Source organism: Rattus rattus, chromosome 8, assembly GCF_011064425.1.
Source record: "Rattus rattus isolate New Zealand chromosome 8, Rrattus_CSIRO_v1, whole genome shotgun sequence".
Classification (NCBI taxonomy): Eukaryota; Metazoa; Chordata; class Mammalia; order Rodentia; family Muridae; genus Rattus; species Rattus rattus.
Window position 1 is genome coordinate 72,579,060 of NC_046161.1, and position 22,175 is coordinate 72,601,234.

At 41.7% G+C, this 22,175-nt stretch overlaps 1 protein-coding gene across 1 annotated transcript in view; it reads left to right on the plus strand.

Annotated features, from left to right (window-relative positions):
* Nucleotides 1–1,465: 1,465 nt before the first annotated feature.
* The window catches only part of Ddx43 (DEAD-box helicase 43), a 28,593-nt gene continuing 7,883 nt past the window's right edge, over nt 1,466–22,175 (plus strand). The window contains exons 1-10 of the mRNA XM_032910752.1: nt 1,466–1,712; nt 4,548–4,603; nt 7,952–8,078; nt 9,556–9,687; nt 13,268–13,349; nt 18,110–18,266; nt 18,489–18,607; nt 19,229–19,339; nt 20,522–20,663; nt 21,002–21,102. Coding sequence (XP_032766643.1) covers nt 1,466–1,712; nt 4,548–4,603; nt 7,952–8,078; nt 9,556–9,687; nt 13,268–13,349; nt 18,110–18,266; nt 18,489–18,607; nt 19,229–19,339; nt 20,522–20,663; nt 21,002–21,102 — 1,274 coding nt within the window. The remainder of the gene's footprint in view (nt 1,713–4,547; nt 4,604–7,951; nt 8,079–9,555; nt 9,688–13,267; nt 13,350–18,109; nt 18,267–18,488; nt 18,608–19,228; nt 19,340–20,521; nt 20,664–21,001; nt 21,103–22,175) is intronic.

A 22,175-nucleotide genomic window follows, 5' to 3' on the forward strand; every position in this document is an offset into this window, starting at 1 on the left:
CAAGAGCACCGGAGCAAAGTAGAAGTGGGTGTAAACTTTCCACCCAAGAAAAGGAAATGCCTTCGAAGGCTCTGTAAATTAAGGTTGAGTGGGTGTCTCCCCCAACCTTTTCTTAGTCTTCATCCTTGGCAATGTCTGGAGGGAGAAAGTAGGCAGTGGATGGACCCAATAGCCTCTCAGTCTGAAGTATTCAGACTTGCTTAGTGAAAGCCCACCGCATCATGGATTGAATTAGTACTAGGTGATTCTAATTTTGTTTTTCCAAAAAAGGTTTAGTGATACAGATCTGGGAGAGAAAATGCTTTTGTTTTTGTTTTGTGAAAAGTACAGAAAAGCATGTCCAACAAATACCCACTGATGTTAGTTAGCACATCAACATTAGCAAAGTCACTTCCAAACGCTGTCAACCACCCATTTCAGATTAAGGATCCGAGTCTGCGTGGACATTAAAGAGATACTCTACTTCTTGCTTCTCTTTGCTCTCCTGTGGCCACACCCCCATTCTATGCTCTTTGGATTACTTTAAATCCTCAAGCACAGTCAAGACATGTTTTGTGATTGGCTTATTTTAGTTTGATTTTGTTTTTGTGTAAGTCCAAGGTGCTTTAATAGTTAGTGTTTTATTCACATTTCCCCAGAGGTTACTGTATCAAGGAATACTGTTGCTACATCTGTGTGTAATGAAATTCACCTGTAACCCCAGCACTTGAGCCTCCCCCGCCCCCACCCCAGGCAGGAATATTAAGGTTACCTTCAAGAAACCTAGTATTATATGATAGTTAATTCGATGTAGTTTATTTAACATGGGATGGACCCAATCCTACAGTTTTTCCTCAGTCTCTCCTATAACAAATACAATGCTAAGATTCTAAGTGTCCTCTGATGAGTGATTGACCTGCGATCTATTCAGACAGTTCGGGGATCTCAATCCCAACAAGGGATGCTGTGGCTTAGCCCAGCCCTGAAGGAGTGTGTCCAACTCCAGAATCCTTACAAACCTGGGTGTGCTTCAGGCAGTGCTAATTTTTCTTTTTTTTCACTTTAGGTATTGGGGATTGTAGATTGGGTCTTCTGCTTATACTAGGTGAGCGCTTTCATCGAGTTATTTTAAGATAGAGCCTTAAATAATTGTCACACAGACCCTCCTGCCCCAGATCTCAATTCTGTACCATTAACCCGTCACGAACGTGAATTTCGAGGCACGGTTGGGATCCTTTCCGTGCCACTGAGACGCGCTGCCCTCAGGCTGGATGTTCACAGATGGAGCAAGTATGGGTCCAGGCGGCCGCGCGGCTGCAAGCGCCGATTGGTCAGGCCGGCCAGGCCCCGCCCCCGAGAGGCGGCGGCCAATGAGCGCGCCGAGGACTGGCGGGCGAGCACGCGGGCGGCAGTGGAGTTTTTCCGACGCCGCGGCCTGTGCAGCTGAGTCCGGAACGAAGTGCGACGCGCGGGTCTCCTCAGAGCCATGTCTAGGCGGGAATCCGCAGCCAACGCTTCCTCCTCGGGCGTTGCTTCCCGGAGAAGCTCGACCGGGTCCCGGGGCGCCGAACGGACGGCGACGGAGGAAGGGAACCGGAGAGGCCGGGTCGGTAGCAGGGGTGCGGGCGGCGGCTGGAGAGAGCCCGCGGGTGCCGCCGAGGCTACGGCCGCCAGCCGCCGTGAACCGCCGCTCTGCTTCGGGGTGAAGAACGATGTGGTGGGCGCGGTGATAGGTGAGCGCGGGCGGCGCCCAGACTCGCTGCGTGACGGGGTAGCGGCGTCGGGGTTACAGCAGCGCGGGGCGCGGTTCTTTGGCGGGCCGGGGCGTGTGCGGGAGAGAACCTCCTGGAAGACTCGTGCAGCATCCGTGGTAAAGGTCTTTCCGGTTTCCCCGCAGAGGAGCAGCAGCTCGATGCCGCGGTCGGGCCAGCACCCTCTAGGTCGTTTTCGCGGATCAAGGGTGCAGTAGAGAACAAGTCAGAACCTCAGCTTTATCTCTGTTTAACTCTGTTTGGTTCTTTTTTTCGGAGCTGGGGACCGAACCCAGGGCCTTGCGCTTCCTAGGTAAGCGCTCTACCACTGAGCTAAATCCCCAGCCCCAACTCTGTTAGGTTTAACTTGAGGTAAATTTAACTGCGGAAAGCAGTATGCAGGAGTCTTAGATGTGCAATTTTCAACTTTTCTGAGATGCAATTTACAACGACGGGCATGTTTCCCTCAGTTGGCGTCACTTCTTAGTTTCAGTTATAGTTTTTTTAGTGTTTAGGGCCCGTGAAATCAATGTATTTAGTTCTAAACGCCTGCTTGGTGGCATATTTAATCGTATGTTTTAAGGCTGGTTACTAGAATAGATTCCGTTTCCAAGGTTCATACCCCCAACCCCAAATCTGAATGAAATGCCCAGTATTTGAACGGGAAGCTCGCCAGAGAACCAATAGGTTTGTGACAGAAATTAGACCTGCTGCAAGAAACAGTGAGGGCTAGGCGTTGGAATATACTCGACTCTTGGGCATGCATGCTACTGTTTGTTTATTTGATTGATTGATTGATTCTTATTCTGGGTATTGAACCCAGGGCATCCCAAATAATAAGGGGCACCCTGAGCTATATCCCTAGCCTTGCAACCTAGATGGTTTATTTTAGTGTGTGTTGAAATACGGCAATCTTTATTTTCTCCTCTACTTTTCTTCTCCCACCCCCCCCTTCCTTCTTACCTCTCTCTTTTCCTTTCTGTTGGTGCTCAGGATTGAACCCGAACGTCATAAAAGTTAAGTCTATGCTTTACCCCCAATCTGCTACCCAGCCCCACCTTACTTTTAAACTTAAAAATAGGGGCTGGAGAGATGGCTCAGTGGTTAAGAGCACGGACTGCTCTTCCAGAGGTTCTGAGTTCAATTCCCAGCACCCACATGGTGACTCAAAAACACCTTTGATGGGATCTGATGACAGCTACAGTGTACTCATATAAATAAACTTTAAACAAATTAAAAATAAGCATATAGCGCAGAATTAGTTATAAATGGAAGACTGTGTCCCAGCTCTTCCGTGACTAGAGCTGTACCATTTCTCAACTCATTTCTCCTTGGTCTTGTGCCTCCACATCACCACTCTGTGCTGCTGCTGCTGGAGTTACTTGCTTTGGATCCTCAAGTGGAATCAGGACATTATAGTGTTTTGTGATTGACTTACCATGGTTAGCATAATGTCCTCAAATTGTCATCTGTTTCCTAGTATCTGACAGAATTTCCTTTTAGAGACTGATCGTTAGTTCTTTTTTTATTGGTTATTTAATTTATATTTCAAATGTTATTCCCCCTTCCTGATTTCCCCTCCATGAATGCCCTCTCCCATCCCCCTCCCTAAACATTAGTTCTTTACTATACAGCTCTTTCTGTTTATCCATTGTGCTCTTGATGCTGACTGAGTTGCTTCCAGGCTTTTACTTTGATGCACAGTGCTTCTGTGGACCCAGCAGTGCAGGTCTTCCCAGCATGCTTCTGGCTCCTTTTACGTGTGTTCTCTGTCATGTCAATGCTGAATTAGTTTGTAGGGTTTTTAATTGTTATTTTTTCTAATCACACCAGTAGTTCACAGGCTACCAATTAGACAAAGTCCTTACTAAAACACATGCATTTGTCTTAAATAAAGTCTTTCTAGAGGTACTGGTATGGGTCTATGACATGCATAGAACCCTTGGTTCATTTCTAAGTACTGCAAATTATCTTTTAAAAAGAGAACAGTGAAGTTGGATGTGTTGATATAGGTCTTTAGCACCACCGCCCCCACCCCCAAAGGTAGAAGCTGACCAAGTCTATAGAGAACACTCTGGGCAGCTTAGAACTATATATGGAGACCTCGTTTTTAAAAATAGCAAAAAATACTTTTTTAAAAAAAAAAAAAGAGGCAATCTTTTTGTAGTTGAAGTCTGGGTTAGACTGTTTAGAAATGTCGAGCATCTTATAGACTTAAATGTTTCTGAAAAAATGCTTGCTCAAGTCCCTCATCTTTTGAATTTTTTATCAGAGTTTTTATCACAGTCATCGAGCACACTAGGGTCTTAGGCATGCTACTGAGACAAGTGCTATACCATCTTCATCTTCATCTTCCCTTGTCTACTTTAAAAAAAAAAGAATTATTTAGCTAGATGTGGTGGCCCAGTGACTGAACTGCCAGCACTTAGGAGGTAGAGGCACAGAATTGCCTTGGGTTTAAGGCCAGTGTGGGATGTATTCTGAGTTCAAGCCTAGGCTGTCATTGTCTCACACACACACACACACACCCCTGGATTTTGTTATTGTTAAAAGTGGCTTTATATTGTCTTCTATACAATTTGGATCCGATTTTTGTATGTGTTGGAATAGAATCTTTCAGTCTCCATATTGGTAAAGGAAGCCTCTTCCTACTCATACAAGTGTGAGATGGAACCCCCATCCAAAACAGAAAGTGTTTGCTATACCCTAAAACCTGGAATGATTTGAGGAAGAGCTACACAAAGTCCTTTGAGGAAAGTACATAGACCCCTTTTATTAATTTTAGTTCATAATCATATTTTTTATTTTTAAAAACAGGTCGTGGTGGGTCAAAAATTAGAGAAATCCAAAATACAACGAACACTAGAATACAGGTAAGTCATCCGTGTTCCTCCTAAGGAGCACCTGCCTCGCACCTGCTTGGTGCTTAGCATGGGGCTTAGCATGGGGCTACAGTGCACAGCCCGATCTCTGCACAGGAATGTTCACCAGCATTTGCCTGAGTTCTTTTCTAGGTGTAGTGTTTGTGACTCTTGGAAGTAAAAACTAAATCTTTAAATACAATCTCCATTTAAGAATGATAACTCGGGGCCGGACAGATGGCTCAGCGGTTAAGAGCACTTATTCTTGCAGAGGACCTAGGTTTGCTTCTCAGCACCCACACAGGAGCTCATAGCCAACCTCTAACTTCAGTTTCAGGGGCTCTAGTACCCTCTTGTGCCCTCCCTGGGCACCAGGCACAAACCTTTTAAAACCAAACCTGAAATACAAATAAAACAACAACGAAAAGCTCTGTAAGGGGAGTCGGAGGGAGGAAATGGTAGAGGGATGTGATCAAGGTACGGTATAAAGGCACACTGTGAACGTGGCCAATGACAGAAAGACAGTAAGAGCCAGAGGGCCAGGACGTCTCATCTGCTGGGAGAGCGGACAGGTAAGCTGCACCCATCACATCTCAACAGCATAGCCAGCTAACAAATCGGAACAACAGCCAGTAGCCATGCCAACATGGGAAGAGGACACCTCAGGGGATGCTCACTCTACCCTAGATGCAGAGCTGCAGGCAATTAATTCCCAAGAGGGAAAATGAGCCTTCCCCTGAACTGAAAACACACACACACACACACACACACACACGCACGCACGCACGCACGCACGCACGCACGCACACACACACACACACGCACACACACGCAACACTGAAGGGTCTCAGTAGGTCTCTTTCTCTGTGTCTGTCTCTCTGTCTATCTCTCTGTGATAATTATAATTTTAAAAAGGTCATGAATTGAGAGGGAGTAACGGAGTCCAAAGAAAGAGTTAGAGAAAGAAGAGGGAAAGGGGAAATTATATAATTATATTTTAGTTTGAAAATATTGCAAATAAAAATATATTGTAAAAGTATGAAAATATCAAGAACAAATACATACTATTTTCAAGCCAGGTGTGGTGGCATATACCTTTAATCACAGCACTTAGGAGGCAGAGGTAGACAGATCTCTATGAGCTGTGAGTTCCAGGACAGCCAGGGCTACACAGAGAAACCATGTCTCAAAAACCAAAGAAGTAACAACTGTAAACTAACTATATATACATACATATATGTGTATATATATATATATATAAAATTTTTAAATATAACAATATAGAGGCTCTTGCCTGTAAGGAGGCAGGAGGATCTTGAGTTCAAGGTCAGACTATCTGATAGACCAATTCTTTACCTTAAAAATAAGTAGTTTTTCTCTATGGAATATTCATCCTGCCCAGTCTCCCTGCTGAGTCTGTTATCTCAAACCTTAATCTGCTCCTATGTTCTTAATCTTACTGACAGTGAATGGTATTGTTAAACTCCCAGGCCAAGAAAATAACCCTTATTTTCCACTGAGTCCTATCTCTATCCTGTACTTTTCCGGAGGAATGTCATGATTTTCATTTTCCCTTCGTTGTCCACCTTCATCTTGTCTCCTCTAACTATTTTCCACCACAGTCAGAGGAATCTTCCTAAAATACAACTGTCCACTTCCCTTTTTGCTTAAGGATCTTTGGTGGTTTCCTAGGTTTTGATTTATTTGCTTATTTATTTGGGGTCCTGAGGATTGTTTTATTCCAAGCTACTATTCTTAACACAGAACTACATACCAATCCTCTGTTTTCTTTGTTATATTTATTTACATGTGTTTGCATGAATGTGTATTAGTACACTAGCCACACATGGAGGTCATAGGACGATATTCAGGAGTCCATTCTCTTTCAGCATGGCTTGAATGAGAACTCAGCTTCTAACTCAGGTCGCCAGGCTTGGCGGCAGCACCTTAACCCACGGTGGTGTCTCATCAACCCACCCCTTTTATTCTTGAGCCAAGAATATGACAGCCTTAGGGAGTTTGAGGCTTCTGCCCACCTTTCTGTGTAGATATCTTTCCCTCCTCCCAGCATCATACAGTCTGTTTTATCACTTTAACTCAGACTCTGTGCATATCTGTAAGCCCTGGAGTCGACAAACATTGAATCACCAGCTAAGACAACACTGGCCTATAGTAGTTTCAAAATAAATATTTAGTAAAAAAAAAGTATCATTTATTTATATTTGAAGGTGTCATTTGTTAGTCCTTGTCCTCTAAGCCTGTAAATCCATCTGTTCAGGAAGTCCACAACAAGTTCAAAACCTGCCTGAGCTACAGTGTGAGTTCAGAGTCAACCTGGGTAAATTAGCATGAGTGTCTCAAAGTAAAAAGAGGGCTGGGGATATAGTTGAATAATAGAGCACTTTGCTGACTTTTGTGAAGCTCTAGGTCCAATCCTCAGTCTCATTACTCTAACCCTCTTGAATACCTCAGTCTACCCTATCTTCAGTCCCTGAATTCAAGGCTAAACTGGTCTGCAGAATCAATTCCAGAACAGCTAGAACTACACAGAGAAACCATGTCTCAAAATAACAGCAGCAACAACAACAACCAGACCTAAATCCATCATTGTCTATATGTATACAGAATCCTTTTCACTTAAAGTTTTACCTAATCTAACTAATGTTCAGTAAACTATAGCCTATAAGTTACTCTGCTCCAGTTCTATCATTAAGTAAGATAAGATCCCCCCAAAATGCTATTTTTATAGGCTAGGGAACACCAACTCATAGTAATATCACATGTCAGATTAATATTTTTTAAATATTTATTATATATAAGTACACTGTAGCTGTCTTCAGACACACGAGAAGAGGGCATTGGATCCCATTACAGATGGTTGTGAGCCACCATGTGGTTGCTGGGAATTGAACTCAGGACCTCTGGAAGAGCAGTCAGCGCTCTTAATCACTGAGCCCATGATTAATCTTAATCTCCAGCCCCCATAACTAATATTTTACATTTATAGTTTGGGCGTGTGGAGTTAAGAGAACAACTTAGGGAGTTGGTTCTCTTCCATCTTCTGCGGGATCCAGAGATTCAACTCAAGTTCCCAGGCTTTGGGGACAAGAACCTTTGACTACTGAGCCACTCGGGCGCCCCTGTATAATTGTCGTGTGTGTGTGTGTGTGTGTGTGTGTGTGTGTGTGTGTGTGTGTGTGTGAGAGAGAGAGAGAGAGAGAGAGAGAGAGAGAGAGAGAGAGATCCTACTCAAACTGGACATGGAATAGTATAGCAAGGCCGTGCTTGCATTCTTCTTAAAGTTGTTGGGGCTTAGTGAGAAGACTTTAATCTCACCTGTGTTTCTCCCTTTGTATCTAGGTAATAAAAGGAAATCCTGAGGCAGAAATAAAAATTTTTGGTAATAAAGCCATGCAAACAAAAGCAAAAACAGTGATAGATAATGTTGTTAAAAAACAACAAAATTACATTCCAGGACACAGAGTTGGTAAGTAATTTTTGCACATTTAAGTGCTTTAGTTTGTTGTTGTTGTTATTGTTGTTGTTGTTGTTGTTGTTGTTGTTGTTGTTGTCATGAGACAGATTTTCACTGTATAGCCTTGGCTGGTCTGGGGCTCACTATGTAGACCAAGCTGGCTTGAACTCCTAAGTATCTGCCTGCTTCTGCCTCCCAAGTGCTGGGACTAATGGCATGTATTATCATTCCCAGCCTGCTTTAGAAATGTAAAGATAGCTCTCATGCTCTTACCTTCTTTCTCCTGTTCTCTCCCCATCCCCTTCTCCCCTTTCTCCATGTGCTAATGGCCGGCCTCTACTTCTCTACTCTCTGTTTCTCTGCCTTCTCTGCCTCTATTACCGTCTCAACTCCCCTCCCCATGTCCTGAATAAACTCTATTCTATACTTTACAGAAGAAAGACAGAGATGTAAAGATACTTTCTGTCAGTGTTTTTATTAGTTTTGCTTTGGTCGGTGATAGAGAAGCTCCAGTGTAGCTCATAGTCCTCTGGCCCCTCAGCCTGACGAGAGCTGGGAATACAAGTGTGCTTCAGCCACCTGATTTCCCAGTGCTTTATGAATACCATGCTTGATTTCTTCCCTCAGACAAAGCTTTGGATTTCCTAGATGTACATATTTTTTTCAGTAAGAGGCCAGATTACTTTCATTTTTCAAAATTACATGTCAGTAAAGGTGCTTGCCATGAAGCATAACAAACTAACATGACTTCTGTTCCCAAAATGCACACAGTGGAAAGAGAAAACTTCATTCCACATGTTGTCCTCTGACACATGTGTCTCCTGGCATATTCAAAGACGTGTGTGAGTGTATAAACACCATACATACTATGCAAATAAGCAAATGAAAAAAATTCATAGTATCTGTAGCTATTTAACTGTTATGGTTAAATCTAGTTTCACTTTTAGCCACAGGTAATTTAAAATGAAAGAATTCTTCAGCGCACACTTTAGTATTAAGGGTAAAGATTGGTCTGTGTGTGTTTATGCCTATGTGTGTGTGTTTATGCCTGCGTGTGTGTGTATCTGTGTGTGTGTGTGTGTGTGTGTGTGTGTGTGTGTGTGTGCACTCCAGCTGTGTCAGAGGCCAGCAGTAGATCTGAGTGCTGTCCACCTCTGTCTTGAGTAGCATCCATACTTCACTGGTTGGGCTACCTAGCTACCCAGCTTACTCAGGAGATAGCCTGTGTCCACCTCCCAGTTCTGTGATTACAGGCAGACCACCCACCCTGTCCTCTTCGAACTGACCTGGGGCTAGGGATCCAGATCTGGTCCTCATATTTGCTTTGTGTTTTACATGTAGAACCATCTCCCTAGACCTTGAAAACTATAGATTTTTATATTTCAAGTATTAATATCCTGTTATGAATAAACATACACAAAAAACTGCATTTGGGATTTTGTGCTTTCAAGACTATGTCAAAGCTAATTTTGTCAAAATCTTTTACCAGATATTATTGCATTCCAACCTACTGTTGGAACAGATACCAGTACAAGTGAGAGTGTAACGGACGACCAGCCATTGATAGATTGGGATCAAATTCGAGAAGATGCTTTGAAATGGGAGAAGAAAAAGTGGGCAGGTCAGTCTCGTATCCTAACACTTATCTGTGGTGATGCTGTTCCTTTATTCAGTTCATATCCTCTGTAACCCAGCTTCTTAACCTGTGGGTCAAGACCCACATAGGGTCACATAACTGAATTCAGGGTCATGAACATGTGGCAGCAGTGCAAGGTTTCTGAACACTAAGTTGCCAGACATGAGTTCAGATCAAAGGCATACTAGGTCTGAGGCGGTCTGGGTAGTGCTCACTGGTGTGCCAGTGACCCAGGCCGTCACCACAGCCTGGGTTCCGACACAGTGAGCTCTGCATTATCCATTCTATCATTCCACACACGCCTTACCATAGGCTGCCGGAAATACCTCTGTTCAGGTCTGAAGTCGTTATATGCTATGAATTACAGTTTTTTTTTAACCACACATGCAAAATTTTTTGACCTTAACATAAGGTCAAAAACATAATGCTTTAACTACAGAAAGAAAAGAGTTGTTTTTTCCCACATTCCTAACCATGTTAACTCTCAAATTAGTATATCTTTGAATTGTATTGTGGTAGAATGTTTGATTCTAAAAATCACTGGCCAGGCATGATAGCACACACCTTTAATCCCAGAACTCTGAAATCTTTGTAAGTTTTAGGTTAGCCTGGTCTATGTAACAAGTTCCAGGCTAGCCAGGGTGACATAGTGAGACCCTGTCTAAAAATAAATAAATAAAAATGCTATTTGTGTTGCAGGGGAATTTCAGGAAAAAAAAACCATTTAAAGAATTTACCTTGGGATTAGGACAGAGTTTCCAACAATTTATGAAATGATTGTTTTGTACTATGCATTTGTGTGAAGTGGCATTCTTAAGTATAGATGATTAGAATATAAAATTTTAATTCTGAAAACAGTGCTCTATACCCTGTAGTGTTTTTTTTTTTTTTTTCTTTTTTTCGGAGCTGGGGACTGAACCCAGGGCCTTGTGCTTGCTAGGCAAGTGCTCTACCGCTGAGCTAAATCCCCAACCCCACCCTGTAGTGTTTTTAAACTAAACTTAATTCTCTATATAAAAATAAGCCAGGCAGTGATGATGGCACACACCTTTAATCCCAGCACACAGGAGGCAGGCAGAGGCACTTGGGTCTCTGAGTTCAAGGTCAACCTGGTCTACAGAGCAAGTTCCAGGAGAGCCAGGACTATACAGAGAAACTTTGTCTTGAAAAACAAGCAAACAAAAAAATTAAAAAAAATAAAAAATAAGCATATCAGTCCCATTACAATACAATTTTACTTTAATAAATTGTAAAATTCTATGTATACCAAAAATTTTTGAAGTAAATCTCTGTTTTATTATCAGTGAATATTTGATAAGTCATACCAGTTTTATATAACAACCATGGTCAGGTAAAAATTTTACCAATGAAAAGTGGTTCTGAGAAAAAGTTTAAGAAGCAGGGGCTCTATAAAGTGTCTATCTACTCTTAGACTCAAATTGAGCAAACTAGGCTATGAGATGAGGCAGCAATATAGCATCACTTAGTGCTTGTTTAGATTGGAGAGATGGCTCACTGCTTAAGAGTACTTACTGTGTAACTGTGAGGACCTGGGTTTAGCTCTTAGTACCCCACCCACATAAAAAGCTAGATGTGGTGCTGTGCGTGCCTACAGCTCCAGCATGTGAGCAGGGAGACCGAACCAGGGGGACTGGCTGCCAGCTTCAGCAAGACATCCTGCCTTAAAAAAATATAGCAGAGAGGGATAGAGGGAGATGCCTGATTACCCTCTGGCCTCTACTGACTGAAGCATACTCTCATACACAGATGTGTGTATACATACTCACACATACTTCATATATACACAAAAGGTAATGCACTAACATTAAAGGAATCAAAATGTTGTAAATATATCATTATGTGGGTCGGAACCTCTGCATGTGTTATGGGGCACTGTGGAAGGAATTAGACTTAGAAGAGGTATAATGAACTTTTACAACCTCAGGGACTGCAGAGAGTCCTAACAGTGCTTGCCACATTAAGAATGAGGACCAAGGTTAGATCTCCAGCACTACTTATAAAGCAAGGTGGATGCTGATCGTCTGTAATCCATAGCTTAGAGAATAGAGACAAATAGATCCTAAGACAAATGACTAACCCAGTCTAGCCAGTTGGTGAGCTTCAAATTTAATGAGAGGGGACAAGGACCACCATTCTCTGGCTTGCACATGCACATATATATGCATACACACATAAACCACACTCACATACACAGACACACATATGACCGAGACAACCTCATAAAGTTAAATGAGGATCTGTATTTAATGCCTAAAAGTAGTAGTATGGGGGCTGGGAGTTTATGGCTCAGTGGTAGAGTACTTTTCCTGAAGATGAAGGTTCAAGTTTGATTATCAGCATTACAAAAATAAACATTAATGTTATGGGACTGAAGAGATGGCTTCGTGGCTAAGAGTGAATAGTACTGCTCTTGCAGAAAGAGAAATTTGGTTCCTAAGACCCATGTCAGTTGTCTCCGAACCCCTTGTTATTCCAGCTCCTGCACTCACATACCCACATGCAGACATACACTCATACACATAATAAAACTAACCTGGTATAGTGGCAGGTACCTGCACACAGGAGGCAGAGGCAGATCTCTGTAAGTTTAAAGCCAGCTAGAGCTACATAATGAGATTTTATCTTAAAAAAAAAAAAAAACTAAACAAAAATAAATCTAAAAGTTTAAACTAATTAAACTTTTGAAGAAAAATCAAAATCAATCCAAACTGTTTTAGAATAAATTCATTTGTTGTAATTATTTGGGCTTCTTTAAAAATCATGCTTTCTGGGCTGGAGAGATGGCTTAGCAGTTAAGAGCACTGACTGCTCTTCCAGAGGTCCCGAGTTCAATTCCCAGCAACCACATGGTGGCTCACAGCCATCTGTAATGTGATCGGATACCCTCTTCTGGTGTGTGTGTGAAGACAGCGACAGTGTACCCACATACATGAAATAAATAAATCTTTTTTAAAAATCATACTTTCCGCCGGGTATAGTGGCGCACACCTTTAATTCCACACCCAGGAGGCAGAAGCAGGCGATCTCTGTTAGTTTAAGGCCCACTTGTTCTACATAGTGAGCTCCAGAACAACCAGTTACACAACGAGTCCCTGCATAGGAAAAAATCCTGCTCTCCTGTCCTTCCGTGTTAAAGACTCCTTCCTGAGGGTGGAGTGGTTAAGAAAGAATGCCTGAGTGTAGTTCCCAACACCCTTGTTGGCTGGCTCACAGCTGCCCTGAGACTCCAGCTCCAGAGGATCTGACTGCCTTTTCTGGCCACTAAAGACACCTACACATGTGACATACACTCACACAGATGTGCACACACATATATAATAAGTAGCAAAATACATAAAAATTTTTCTGGGTGAAATATATAGTTGAAAAAAAAAACCAAGAGTTTTATAGACTGGCATAAGCTTCCGTGGCAACATGTAGAACTATCTAAAACTGTATGCATAGAGAACTTAATATTCTTCTAGCTTGATACCTGCAGTTTTGAATGTTAGCAAATGTACAGTATTATTGTTTATCAAAGTTTGGATTGTCCTCTTTGTTCCAGATTTACCTCCAATTAAGAAAAACTTTTATATAGAGTCAGCAACGACGAGCTCAATGTCACAAGTGCAGATAGACAACTGGAGGTGGGTAGTTTGTCACCGCTGTGTTCTTAGGTCTTACTGTTGACGCAGTAGGCAAGGGCTTTGAATGATTGCATGGGAACACTACACCCAACTGCCATGTTTGCGCAGCTGAAAATGTGGCTGCATCTTCCATAAAATGTGGCTGCATCATCTTCCATGATGAATTTTAGAGCATTTTTGTTGAATACTATAGTGGAGCATGGTGGCACATGCCTGTAATCCCAGCACTCAGGAGCAGAGGCAGGAGCATCATGAGTTCAAGGTCAGCAAGACTGACACAAACAACAACAAATGTCCGGTTGTGGTGATGGAAGCTGGTCTGTTCGTGTCTCAGTATTAGACATAGCAACTGAACACTGACTGTGGCTCTTACAGCTGGAGAACAGGACACACTAGGGATGTAAAGTGACCCAACTTCCCTGAGAGTGGCCCATGGGATTGTGTAAGGGATCTGAAGTATCAAAGGGATTGTAGCCACCATAACACAATGCAGTGCATTATCACATGAGTGTGGGAACAGTGTACAACTACAGCCGTGCTGCTCAGAGTGTAATGAGTTAGTGTGCAGCGTGTAAAGCATTGGACAGAGCACGTCACTGCCTCTGCACGATAGTGTACAGCGTGTAAAGCATTGGACAGAGAGCACGTCACTGCCTCTGCACGATAGTGTACAGCGTGTAAAGCATTGGACAGAGGGCACATGACTGCCTCTGCACGATTGTGAAGTATATTTGCTCTAACAAAAGCATACTAAGGCCGGAGTGGATCTCAGTAGGTAGAGTGCTTACCTGCATGTACAAGACTCTGGTTTCGGTCCTCCCAGATTTAAAAAATTGCTGTAAGACTGAGAATATAGTTAAGTTGGTAGAGTGCTTGCCTAGCATGCACAGAACCCTGAGTTTGGTCCCTAGCACCACATGGCCAGGCACAATAGGGCATGATGGTTCATGCCCGTAATCCCAGCCCTCAAAGGCATCCTAGCTACATGGTGATCTCCTGAACAGTCTTGCATACAAGTCCCTGTCTCAAAAACAGAAAGAAAAAAGAGAAGAAAACAACAAAAAAAGAATTTTTGTGTCACATTTAACTATCAGAAAATTCATATTTTTTTCTATAGAAAAATATTTATTTGTATTTTATATGTATGCACAAATGCCTGCATATATGTATGTATACTACATGAGTGCCTATGGGGTTTTATGTACTGCCCTTTGGGTGCTGGGATCCAAACCCAGGTCTTCACAAGTGTAAGTGCTCTTAACCCCTGAGCTATCTGTTTATTCCCAAACTTGTCTATCTTGCCTTTATCACAGACCATTGACAGCATTAAGAAGCAGGTTGTTAGGGGAGGACTTTGCAGAAAAAGATGAGTAAGAGCAAAGTAGAATTATATGCATGCAAATGTCATGGGCACCCACTGCTTTGTAGGCTCATGTAAATCTTTGTTTTACTGTATTTGTGTTTGTGGGTGGAGGGGAGTGGTGTTCCTGCCAGGGTCATGTGTGGAGGTCAGAAAACTTGTCATGTCAGTTCTCTCCCCACTGTGCAGGTCCAGGAATCAAATTCAGGTCATCAGGCTTGCCTCCCAATGTCCTTACCCATTGAGCCATCTCTCCTAACCAAAATTAGTTTTAAAGGGGGCATTGAGACACAGTTCAGTTCGTAAAGTGCTTGCCACAGTAGAACATAACTAGTTGGTTTAGTGAGCATTAGGGAGTGAAGACAGTCAGATCACTAGGGATTGATGGCCAGCAAGCCTGCCTACCCTCACTTAGCTCCAGGACAATGAGAGACCCTGTCTCAAAAAGCAAGGTAGACATCACCAGAGGAACAATATCTGCAGTTGACCTCTGCCCTTTACACTCGCACATACAGATGTGCACATGCACACACTCACTTTCAAAAGTCCAGGTTGAGGGGGACTGAAGAGGTGGTTCAGTTAAAAGCATTGGCTGCTCTTACAGAGGACCTAGGTTCAGTCCTAGCACCGTACAGTCCAGTAGCTCACAACTGTTTATAACTCCAGTTCTAAAGGATCTGATACTCTTTTCTTGCCTCCTTGGAGATTTCATGAACAAGGTGCACTTATATACATGAATGTAAAACACTCAAACATAAAAATAAGTAAATTTTTTTCTTTATTAACTTGAGTATTTCTTATTTACATTTTGATTGTTATTCCCTTTCCCGGTTTCCAGGCCAACATCCCCCTAACCTCTCCCCCTCCCCTTCTTTGTGGGTGTTCCCCTCCCCATCCTCCCCACATTACGGCCCTCCCCCCAACAATAAATCTTTTTAAAGGCCAAGTTGGGCTGGAGAGTTTAATTTTTAAGAGTTTTAAAGGACCCAGGTTTGATTACCAATGCCTGAATGTCAGCTCACAACCATCTGTAACTCAATCCCAGGGGATCCAACTCCCTCTTCTGACCTCTGTGGGTATCAGACAGGCATGTAGTGCACTTACACATGCAGACAAATATTTATACCCATAAAATAATAAGATAAAAATGTAAAGTACATAAAATTATAAAGGCCAGGTTGAATTTGACAATTATATATTGTTTTGTGTACACGCACTGTCATGTTTATGAAACAGAAATTGCCAACCACTGATCTCAGAATACATCCCCTATCATTAATTTTCATGACTGTATTTTAATTTCAAATTGATATTGGCACATGTTAGGAGTGCCTATTGTGTTACATAGTTTAGAGAACGATGTCTCCAACACCGAAAAATTAAGGAGTTTTTTAGGGCTGGCAAGATGGCTCAGCAGTTAAAAGCACTTGCCATAAAACCTGAAAACCTGAGTTTGACACCCTGTGATCCACAAGGTGTAAGTTGACCTCTGACCTCTGCATGGGCACTTTATACACACATATTAAGTAAATAAATATCATTTGTAAATTGTTTTTTTTTTCCTGAGACTGCCTTCCCAGGCTGGCCTCATTTACTGTGCAGCCAAAAGTGACCTTGAATTTCTTATATCCTCCTGCCTCTGCCTTCCTTATGCTGAGATTATAGGTGTGCATCATCATGCCCAGCGTGTGTGTACTTAGGAGTGAACTCAGGGCTCCATGCATTCTAGGCCAGTACTCCAAGCTAGCTAACCAGCTAACAGTGAACAGTTGAAAAGGTAAAAAACATTTTTAAATACAATAATTTCTTTTTTTCAATGAAGCCCATTATTTTTTAATTACACTTATGTATGTATGTGTATGTGCATACATACATGCATGGCATGGCACACATGGAGGCCGAAGTATCACGTACAGGAAATGCTTCTCTCCTACTCTGTGGGCTCAGGGATAGAACAGTAGACTTGCTGTCATACACTTTACTCAGCCATCTGGCCAGCTCTGTAATTGCTTTTCCTTTATATGTGTGCTGTATTTACATCACTTTTACCTTTCCTCTCGTCCCTCCAACTTCCTCTGTGTCCCTCCTACTTCCTCTCAAATTCACGGTCTTTTTCTCTTCATTTTTATTACTATATCGTTGCTACATGAATTATGCAGCCTGCTGGACTCCAGTTGTTAATGGTGTATGTTTTTAGGGCTGACTACTAGTGGTGATAACCAGTCAGCAGACATTAATTGCCTGTAGCTCGTCATTGGGGGTGGGGCCTTGTGAGATTTCCCCCATCAACCTTAGCATGTCAATTGGTGTAACTGTTCAGGCCTTGTTTAGGCAGCCACGTATTTGAGATTTCATGGGTGCAGCTCCCTTCTCATATCTAGAAGACAGTTTCAGCCAATTGTTCTCTAAATTTTGGCCAGGTATGCCTTTCTGTTTTCTGTCTGCTACAAAGCAAAGAATAATTTCTTAAACTCTTCAGTTCTTATCTGATGCATAAGTTTTTTTATGCTTTTGTGAGTGTTTAGCCTGTGTATATATGTGTATACTACATGTATTTAGTGCCCAAGGAAGACAGAATAGGGCATGCCTCTGGAACAAGAGTTACAGATTGTTATGAGCCACCATGTGGGTACTGGGAACTGAACCCCAGTGCATGAGCAACCAGTGTACCTAACTGCTGAACCACCTCTCCAGTCTCTTAGAAACAACCTTAAAAACTGATGCAAATCTTAAAAATCCTAAGTCTGTTGTAAAAATAATGGCTGGGCATAGTAGTTCATGTCTGTAATCTTAGCACTCTGGAAGTTGAGGTAGGATGATCAGGAGATTCAAGGTCATTGTAAGCTACATGTAGTGTTTGAAGCTAGCCAAGACCACATGAGACTTACAGAAAGACAGACAGACAGACAGACAGACAGAAGATAGAGCAGAAAGATAGATGGCTAGGATAATGCTAAACCTTGGTCACATAACTAGTCTTAGGACCATGTTAGTATAGTTTTGTGTTATGTTGCACATACGGGGTTTCCACTTTCCATATTCCTTCATTCACCCATATAATTGAAGTAGTTTTGCCTTTCCCTCTACACCTTCACATAAGAGGGAAATAGACTCCTATTTCTCTTTCTCTGTGCTCATTTGTTTGCTTGTTTTGAAATAGTCTGCATATCCCAGACTGGCCTCAAATCCTCCTGTCTGCACCCCCAAGTGCTGCATTCCAAGTGCGTGCCACCATGTCGAGCCCTCCATTTTTTAGTCTATTCCACCTTAAAGTTCTAAAGGTCTGGTTTTAATCAGTTGCAGATGAATTTCTAGCTATTACCTGAACTGATTGTAAAAAATATTTTTTCTTTCTTGTGTCAATTGAACAAATCCACTAATGCTTGTATTTTCTATAAAGGAAAGAAAATTTTAATATAACATGTGATGACTTAAAAGATGGTGAGAAACGTCCTATCCCCAACCCTATATGTAAATTTGAAGATGCCTTTCACAGTTACCCAGAAGTTATGGAAAACATTAAAAGAGCAGGCTTTCAAAAACCTACACCAATTCAGGTATGCCTTTGTTAGCTCCAGCGTTTCATTGAACACTTTCCCCCAATTAATGTGTGTTAGAAGTTAAACCACCAGGGAATAGCTGTGTCTTAAAAGCATGTGCCCAGTACCTCCTGCCAGCACTGCCAATGACTAGCAGTGTATTTAAAAACAGCTGAAGGACACCAACAGATGACAAGGAGAGTTATGCCTCTTGTTTCAGTATCTGTCACTCTTTTTCAGTCACAGGCGTGGCCAATAGTTCTGCAAGGAATAGATCTTATTGGAGTAGCACAGACTGGAACAGGGAAGACACTGTCCTATTTAATGCCTGGATTTATTCATCTAGACTCTCAACCACTGTAAGAATTCCTTTGGCTTCATTCTCTTACTAGGGACTTAATAAGTATAGAACCAAAACTGTAATTAAGTTCCTGTCACTTCTTGCCTTGTTCAAACCGACCGATGCCTCTTCTTGGCTGTGCCGATGAAGTATACATTCATAAAACCATTTCAGGAAGCAGTAGGCAGAGTCATAATAGAAAGACACTGGGATCAGATTGTTTAAATTGTCTTGATTCATGCTGTTTAATTAAAATTGTCCAGTATAGTTCTATTCAATGAGAAAATGTCATTCCAAATGAACTGTTAATTAAAAAGTCATATTAAATGAACAAATTAAGAATTTGAGACAGTGAATTTGTGGTGTATGTGGCTTATTTTCTTGATTTTTGTCATTTTTATGGTAACTATGCCTTTGTAGTAAAAATGTATAGAAATTTGTACCTGCAGCTTATATATTCAGTATGTTAATTATGATTAATAAAGCAAAATCTACAGAATAAACTTTTAATAACATACTTCACCAAAAAGTACAAATATGCCTTGTCTGTCTTTGATACTCATCATTAAAAATCTGGTACTTAATGAATTTTCCAAGTGTCTAAGACAAATAACTTAATATTATTGTTTCCCTTTTAAAGAGCTAGAGAACAAAGAAATGGACCCGGCATGTTGGTCCTTACACCCACTCGGGAATTAGCCCTTCAAGTAGAAGCTGAGTGTTCTAAATATTCATATGGTGATCTTAAAAGGTCAGTCATTTCTATACAAGTGTTATATTCTCCTTCACATGTGTAGTAACTTTATTTAAATTTCAAGTGTGTGGTGTGTGGGGTGTGTCTGTGTATGGTGTGTGTGTGGTGTGTGGTGGTGTGTATGTGGTGTGTGTATGTGGTGTGTGTGTGTGGTGTGTGTGTGTGGTGTGTATGTGTGTGGTGTGTATGTGTGTGGTGTGTATGTATGTGGTGTGTGTGTGCGTGTGTTCTCGGGAATTCACAGCTTTGGGTATATTAGCCAAGTGTTCAGCCACTGAGCTATCACCCCAACTGTATGGATTAATTTTCAATTGGTATACAACAACAAAATCATGCATATTGATGAGGTATCATGTGATGCTTCAGTATGTATATGTATCATATAATGTTTAAATTGGATTGAACCTATCCTTAAACTGTTTTCTTTCTCTGTCGATCTGGCTATCCTGGAACTCACTATATAGACCAGGCTGGCCTTGAACTCAGAGATCCACTTGCATCTGCCTCCCAAGTGCTACGCTAAAGGAATGTACCAACACTAGGATTCTCAAACATTTTTTTTAAGTTGAAAATATTCAGAAACCTCTTAGTTCTTTAAAGCATACATTTTAGCCAGGCATGGTGGCATTCACCTTTAATCCTAGCACTTGGGAGGCAGTCTGTAAATCAAGCCAAGCCAGCCTGGTCTGCAAAGCAAGTCCAAGACAGCCAGGGCTCTGTTACACAGAGAAACCCTATCTTAAAAATGTGGGGTTGGGGATTTAGCTCAGTGGTAGGGCGCTTGCCTAGGAAGCGCAAGGCCTGGGTTCAGTCCCCAGCTCGAAAAAGAACCAAAAAAAAAAAAAATGTGTAAAATCACTGCTCTGCTTTACTAGCATGACAGGGTCTTGCTGAGTTTTTCTTTGGTCATCATAGCCCCTCTCCCCTTCAGTAGTCTCACCCCTTCTGATCTGATCTGAGTACAGAGGTCATGTCATAGAGCCAAACAAAGCAGAAGCGGTCCTTTAGGAAGCTCTGGCCTGGCGGTGTGGATAGTTTCCACAAAGGTGCTGGTACTCCTAAATACTTCAGAGTCTCTTTTATTTCATCTTATCCTGTAGCTGCAATGCTTAGGCTAGGTGCACTTTTGAGTTATAATGACATGTTCTTTCTTAACTGTGAACTTCTGGGTTTTTTAAGTGTTTGTGTATATGGCGGTGGTGATAGAGATGGACAAATTCAAGATGTGTCAAAAGGTGTAGACATCATTATTGCAACTCCTGGAAGATTGAATGACCTACAAATGAATAACTTTGTCAACCTGAAAAGTGTAACCTATTTGGTAATCATGAAATAAGGGTTTGGAATACTGGGAGGCAAAAGAACTGAATCTGTAGAAAACTCCGGGTGGTGGGGTGGCCATTTTCTAGTGCTTTGTGTTCTGGGAATATTTCCCATTCTGTTTAGCACAGTAAAGAGCAGAAAAGTTAGACATTCACTTTTTTTTTCTCACTCAGTGGTCAAAGAAGCAATTGGGAATCAAGTGAAACAAATCAGTCTATATATTATGCCCACAGAAAGTTTATTCTGGGTCTCTCAGAAGTTGAAGTGTTTATAGGTTTAATGGGAGAAATAAGTGTTCAGATATGAGATTGACTACATTCTTCACTTTGAGTACAGGTTTTAGATGAAGCCGACAAAATGCTGGACATGGGATTCGAACCCCAGATAATGAAGATTTTGTTAGATGTACGCCCAGACCGACAGACTATTATGACAAGGTAGGTATACCTAAATTCTGTGTCCAGAATTGAAGTTAAAAACCCATTCTGTTAGGTTGCGTTCTCAACAGTACCTTAGAACATTACTTAAATGTATTTTGAAATTCTTTTTTTTAATTATTTATTATATGTGAGTACACTGTAGCTGTCTTCAGACACATCAGAAGAGGTCATCAGATCTCATTACAGATGGTTGTGAGCCACCATTTGGTTGCTGGAATTTGAACTCAGAACGTCTGGGAGAGTAGTCGGTGCTCTTAACTGCTGAGCCATCTCTACAGCTCTGTTTTGATATTCTTAAATGTAACTATAATAATGGCTACTTTACCATTGACTCTTATAGCTTTCCTACATTATAGATGGATTTGGGGTTTTTTGTTATTTTGATTTTTTTTTTTTTTGAGACACTTTGAAATTCTGCCTAGCTAGAACTTTTCAGGTAGACCAGGCTGGCCTCAAACTCACAGAGATCTGCCTCCCAAGTGCTGGAATTAAAGGCATGCACTATCCTGCCCAGCTTTATTTATTTTTGTTTATGCACACACTGTGGCATATATGGAGAGGTCAAAGGACAACTTGCAAGAGTAGATTCCCTCCACCATAGAGGTTCTGGAAGGGGGATCAGATTCTCAGCCTTGGCAGAGAGTACTTTTACTTGACCTACTGGTGATGGGTTTTACATGAAATTTACATTTCATGGAAAAATCTATGTTGAATAATGATCACTCATCTTTAGAAATAAACATTTGATTTCTGATTATTTTTCCTGATTAAAAAAAAACTGAGAAAGCAATGATTGATTGTGTGATCTATAAGGAATAATTCTTCCTAGGTCTATATTGTCTTTATTAGTATTAAGAATAGGGTATGGACTTCTCCCCATTGAATCTGTAAAGTACAGGTGAGGGACGGGTACAGGATAGAAGGAGGCCTGTCATTGGAGGAGAAGGAAGGATGGGCAGGAGAGAAGTTTGAAGGAAGAGGAGGAGACTGGAAGGGAAAGGAGGAGACAGGAGGGAGAGAGAAGCTGTGGCAGGACAATGGAGGCTGACGTAAAGATTCCGCTCTGTGTA